At 38.6% G+C, this 6,665-nt stretch overlaps 1 protein-coding gene across 1 annotated transcript in view; it reads left to right on the top strand.

Moving 5' to 3' along the window:
* The window catches only part of LOC101846929 (L-proline trans-4-hydroxylase), a gene marked incomplete in the record, with an annotated part of 12,958 nt that extends 8,904 nt beyond the window's left edge, over positions 1–4,054 (top strand). The window contains 2 exon segments of the mRNA XM_005111224.2: positions 2,167–2,358; positions 3,828–4,054. Of these exon segments, the coding sequence (XP_005111281.2) occupies positions 2,167–2,358; positions 3,828–3,962 (327 nt within the window).
* Between the last annotated feature and the right edge of the window lie 2,611 nt (positions 4,055–6,665).

Here is a 6,665-nt window from a genome sequence, read left to right as displayed (position 1 = left end):
AGGAGGAGGAGGAGGAGGAGGAGAAAGAGGGGGAGGAGGAAGAGGAGAAGGAGGAGGAGAAAGAAGAGGAATAGGACGAGGAGGAAAAGGAGGAGAAGGATGACGAGGAGTATTGGAGGAGGAGAATGAGGGAGGAAAAGGGGGAGGAGGATGAATGTCATTCATTCGGTTGTTAGTTGTTTGTTTCTGTGTCCACCTGTAGAGAGGAAAGGGGAGATCTAACAGAAGGTGGAAACAAGACACAGAAACTAAGCTTGGGAACAAAACAACCCAAACAGTCATTACAGCAAAAGACAAGGTTGTTTTTATTTATTGCAAAATGAGTTGAAAAGCAGCGTCAAACTTTACTAGAAAAGCCATAGACTGGAATCATAATATTATGTCCTAGACTGGGCACCGGGCACTGTCATGGCTGTCGCTCTTTGCTCTCAAGAAAAACTTGACAGAGCTGACAGGGGGGGACAATACCAATGTTGTATAATATAATTAGCGTGGGGTAAAAAAAAATAATCCATGGTGGAACTTATCCTCAAATATCTCTTTAACAGGTGAATCAATGCCATCCATATTTTGCACAGTAGTTTGTATCAATTTGTATTTACTCAATCATATTTTTCCACAGTACTTGAGGCTAGATTTGAAGACTTTTCTTCATAAATTTATATAAAATGTTATAAATCTCCGTCACACGGAAACTTGGATTGTTTACAGCAATTCCCGCTTCTCACACACATTTTGCATACAAATATTATAATGTGGTCACAGCTCAACAATGACGATTTTTAATGAAAAAACTTGTTACAAGAAATGTATTTTATAGTGAACACATAATGTCTTTGCTCTAAAGGTTCTCAAAACGGGTTCAATAAGCATAGTGTCAAGAATAGAAAAGAAAATGACGGACTTGCGTGTAATAGCGATATTGCCTCAGCTGTAAACATTTTAAAATCTGTAGAAAGCACCAGCTTAGATTTTTTATTAGTATTTATTGAGGAATTTTCTAAAATGCAGCTAGATCTAGATCTAGCGGGTGTTTACAAGAATATTGATCTGTTAAGAAAAATTGATACAAGTCATTGTGGAAGCTGGAGATTCTATGTTCGATAGTTTGGGAAATATTTGGCAATAAGTTGAGCCACGAATATTTTACCACACTACCGTCGAGAGCACGCCCTTTGCCCCACTTGGTTCCAAATAGAGTCAAAAGGAGCGCTCCATGGTGAACCGGAAATAAGTAGAGTGTCCGATCTAAGATATTGTAACACAAGCCCTTTGGAAAAGGTGAGTAAAAGAAGTTCAAATATGAAGATGGAGAAAATCCGATTTTTTAATTCTGTCAATGTTGCATTCAGGATCTCGCTGGAGTATCCAATGGATTATTCAAATAAATAAAAAAGAAATAACGCTTTCATTGTCTGCGTGTTCTCCAAACTAGAAGCTCCCATCCAAACATTGTTCGTTTCTCGGGAAGAGGTAGTTGAAATGGAGCATCAGACTGATTAGCAATTTATGAAACTTACAAACGACGGGTCGGTTGGAATGCAGATGCGCATTTTTGCAGGCCATGCGGTCACTCATCAGCCATAGCCCAGGAAAAGTTTTAAAAGTCAAATTTTAAGTTCTGATGAAGAATCCAATATCATATTCATCATCAGAGCCTCAAAATCAACCAAGTTTACGCATAAACCACTTGGTTTACATGCAAATTAATACTTTTTACTAGTTTAAAAAAATAATTCATGGTTTGATATTCCTGCATTGCTGTCCTCAACCTTTGACCTGTTCATGAATACCGAAACGAACAGACTGAATTGTTTCTGAAGGACAAAAACATCAGAATCTGGTCGTTTCTGCTTTGTTGGACAGGCAGCCATAATGTCTCCTGATAAGTATTGACTTTCTTAAGATTTATTCTAACTGCCCCGGTAGATGGCGTCGGTAGCCTAATGGTTAGGCTATCGAACTCGTAAGCGTGGGATAGCAGGTCCGAAAGTTAGAGCCTCAGCTCGGTCCGCCTTTGTGTCCTTGGGAAAGGCACTTTACACGAATTTCTCACCTGGCTCGGTTCTTTCAGAGATGGACGTCAAACCCGGAGGTCCCACCTCTTAAATATCCTAACAGTGTTGTTAGAGGCGTTAAACTATATCATTTTTTTTGCCCCGGCAGACAGGAGCTGACATGGCAAGAGTGCAGGAACTGGAGAAAGTTCTAGAGAAGGTCTACGTGGAGCTGGACCCCGGAGATGCGCTGTTCTTCCACTGTAACCTTCTGCACTGCAGCTCGCAGAACCTGAGTGACAGACGACGATGGGCTATCCTGTCCTGCTACAGCCGCAAACACAACAGTCCTTACCAGAAGGTGATTGATATAGCTTTGGTTAGAGTTGTCGTTGTTGTTGTGGTTGTTGCTGTTGTTGTTATTGTTGTTGTTGAGGTGGTTGATTTTTTTTGGGGGGTGGGGGGTTGATTTGCTTGTTTCCTAGTTGATTGACTGGTGATTGTCGTTGTTGTTGTTGCTGCTGCTTCTGTTGTTGTTGTTGTTGTTGTTGTTGTTGTTGTTGTTGTTGTTGTTGTTGTTGTTGTTGCTGTTGTTGTTATTGATGATATATGATGATGATGATGATGATGATGATGATGATGATGATGATGATGATGATGATGATGATGATGATGATGATGATGATGACACAATGGTAACATTGGTGATGGTGTTGGCAACTGGAAGGAGGAGGCGGTGGAAGAGGAGAAAGATTATGTGTTATACCAGGAGCGATAGGTTGTCCTTAAGCTTATTTTTAATGTCAGTTTTTTTACGTCTCTGTTGACACAATTTCGATCATCTAGAAGGTTTGCTTCGACCCTATCCGTCAGAACCAATTCAGGCTGACAGGAATACAATGTACCAATGGAACGACCGAGATATTAGATAAAAATTCTTCCCACACGGGAATCGAACTGGGGTCTTCCGAATGCGACGATTGCGTGCCTTGCCTCTACACTATAGACGCCCCTGAGGTTCATTCTATGTGTACTCACACAAATCGCAAAAATATCGTAGAAACAAAAAAAAAAAGAAAAAGTACAGAGAAAAATTGGTATGGAAAGGAGAAAGATCACTCCTCCTCCAGAAAATAAGGAAACTGAAGCTGGATTTCTTTTGGGGCATATTATAATTTATCAAATACCATGATTCACTAAGAATCATTTTGTGAAAGCAAAGGTAGAAGGCAAGGAAAGAAAGGGGAGATCTAACAGAAGATGCGAAGAAGGCGCATGAAACCTGCTTTGGAACCAAAACACAATTTCCAAATATGTCATGACACAGTGGAACCAGGCTCCCGTCCTTTTTTTGGCATACGGAGTTATTGGTATGATCTTAGAGCCTGTTCATTTGTCTTGCTTTAGATTTAAAAAAAGATCTGTCCATCTGGAATAGAAGTAGAGATCTTTGCGAGTGAATGAAGTGGGGGTTGCCTGGTGTTAGAGGTAAAATTAACCAGAAAATAGCCACAAAAGTTTGGCAATTTCCGAAGCTTGAATGTCTTTATAAACTGCAAATGCACAATTTTTGTGCCTTTCTGCAACATCTTTCCAGTAATGTGGAAATGTGTCTTTAAAAGCTCGTGAAAGATGTTGAGCAAAAATAAATAAAAATGCAAACTCAAAAATAAATTTAAAAGTTAAAAATGTCTCAACAGGTGGAAATATGCTGGTTTCTTGAATTTAATTATTTTGATGAGGACTTGATTTCACACACGATGACACACACATTCATCTAAGACTTTGCAGTTAAAACTTTTACTTTGTTTCGTTCCCTGCAAACCCTAGATCATCCACGCGCTGTACCAGCCCTTGAACATGGTTGATAACGACGCTGTTGTCAAGCAAGGCGTTTCCAGGGAACTCAAAGGGAAGGAAGTCATGATGCAGTTTGACGGAGAGTTTCGCCCCATTGTTCCGTGATGCTTTGCAGTATAATTCAAAGCCTTATCCAGTAGTACAGTACTTTATAGACACAATAAAAGAAATAAAAGCTTATAATGTAAACAAATGTATACCATTCTGTGACGCTTTGCTGTATTAACCTAAAGCCTTATCCAGTGGTGCAAGTTCTTCAAATAAAGAAACAAACAAGACAAACATACAACAAAGCAAACAACAAAACAGCAACTTCTTCATTAACAACAACAACAACAACAACAACAACAACAACCCACCATCCCCGGAAAAAAAATTAAAACAACAACAACCAATAACAAGTTGACAAGCATTTTGTTGTTTATTCCAGAAGCATCCCAATCCCCCTGGCAACATTCACAAAGAATTGAGAATCCATCAATTAATTGTTTTCAAGTGGATGGTCTAAAATGTAAGGAAAAAACCGGCTTTGGTTGAGATTATATCTCACAAACATGAAGCTAAAAACTGTTCTAGAGATGTCTTTGGTCAGAGTTTAAGAGGAAAATGGCTGCAATCAATCCAAAACTGATAATAAATTATCTAGACACCATGGACACAATACATTATAAGCAGACAGGAGCGTACCGGGAGTAACATCACCAGCGTGTATTTACACCACACTCTGTTTCTAAGCAAATATCTAAAAAGTTAAGACCAGTGTAAAACAAATTTGATAACTTTTTTTCAGTTTCACTTGATTTCCTCTTTTTTTGTCCTCTTCGAGGTTTACAATTAACGTGTGAATAATTGTGAATATTTAGCACGCGTAAACAAGACCGCAAGGTGAAAATCCCTTTCTAAATGGTTCATCAAACTAATGCAGAGCTATTTATCCAGGGATTTTCTTGGCCAATTTTGTTTCATTTTGAAGACCAAGTGCTCACTAGTATTCCCAAGATATATGTCAACTTACCACGTGTTAAGCATTCCGTGGACAAAACCGTTTCTTTACAAATAATTGTTCTAATTTTTAATCCCAAACTACAACTTGTGAAATGCGACATGAGCTTTTGAAAATATTCTAGAGATATTTTGCTTGTTTTTGACTGGTCCCGAAGTTTTCAAAGAGAATATTTTTATACACGCAGGCGGAAACTCGCGGAGCCTGAAGCATATATCACACCACCAAACCCGTGTCTTGCCAAAGACAAACTTTGTGTTCCATTATTGTTACACCTCTCTGCTAGTTAGTACACCGATCGCTCGCTTAGTATCTTGATAGGTTATTAGGCAGTGGACTCTAGTTTGAATCCCAACTCGCCATTGTTTGTAGCTTGGACCGTTTGTGGAGTTATCAAATCTCTCCGTCCTCTTGACTCGGCCCTGTCGTGGATGGACGTTTAACACACCGAAGACAAGCATTCTAGTCATTCCACAACTATTGGTTTTAGTAAGAGTATTACCGCGCTCGCAACTGCGTAAGGTCACATGAGCGCGGGAGTCATACAACAACGTCTGAAAACGCACTGTTTTGGGGCACTTTGAAGAAGAACATATAACTTCGTTATTCATACAGATTTTTCAGTTCTTTCCCCCCCCCCCCTTATCTGGAATTTTAGAAGGCTGGCAATAACTTAAATACTACGAAATATACAAATTCGCACTTCTGATTTGAAATGTGCAACAAAATTGCCTTTAGTCGGCTGCTGATCGGACATGTCATATGACTGTCCGCTACGTCCTTCTTAAAGGGTAAACTCTGATGTCTTTCCTCTTGAATAACACCATAGTGGTGAAATAGGTTGTCCAAACCATTGCACACCATGCTTCTCTTAGATATAAAAAACAAACAAACAAGAAAACCCCATTCCTTTTGTGTGTAGCGATTCAGTATGCTCCCTATCGATCTAAGTGAAACAGCGCCGTAAGTATCATTGATTCGTCAGGATTTTCTGCACCCACAGATCAAATCTTTGGAGCAGCTGGATGAACACCCGCCGATTTGATCGGATAAAAGCAAAAGAGTGGAGGAACGAACGTAGTCACAATATAGCAACAAAGCAAAATCAACTGGATGTTCCGGACAGACAATCCCATAACTACTATAAGAAAATTAGATCATATAAAACATTCTATAATTTACACGCAGTATTGAATGATAATAATCAAAATAATAAAGTACCTTAAATAAAATAAAAACAATCGTTGAGAGAAATAATTTTGCGCAAATATGTACACTCACAACCGTCCGAATTGATACAAAATAACAAAAATGATGAAAAGGAAAGAATCATACATCTTTACGCGCTCAGCTAGCTGAAAATTAAATTGAAAAAACCCCCCAACAAAAAACAAAAACAAAACAAAAAGGCAACGATAAGCGATATCGAAAACATAAAGTAAACTTCTTTACCACTTACAAAACAATGGAAAATTTAACGGTGCAATTAAATTAAATGCCATTTCGGGGTCTTTGATTAAGGTATATCAATAATTAAATAGTTTTTAGTTTCACAAAACGTATAATCAAACTAGATTTCATCTTTGATTTTGCTGATTCGACAATTACACACCACGTTATAATATTTGATTCTGGCTACACGTATGTTATCTCTATATAATATTTGGAGGTATGAACCGTCACTATCAAAGAAATACGTCAAGATTCGAGTTAGGTTTCTAGCACAAATTTTGGGGGCGAATTATATTGGGTCCGTGAACATGTGAATAAGTCTCTCTCTCTCTCTCTCTCTCTCTCTCTCTCTC

The sequence above is a fragment of the Aplysia californica genome, unplaced genomic scaffold (genome assembly GCF_000002075.1).
Source record: "Aplysia californica isolate F4 #8 unplaced genomic scaffold, AplCal3.0 scaffold01027, whole genome shotgun sequence".
Taxonomy (NCBI): Eukaryota; Metazoa; Mollusca; class Gastropoda; order Aplysiida; family Aplysiidae; genus Aplysia; species Aplysia californica.
This window is presented reverse-complemented; position numbering and strand designations above follow the sequence as displayed.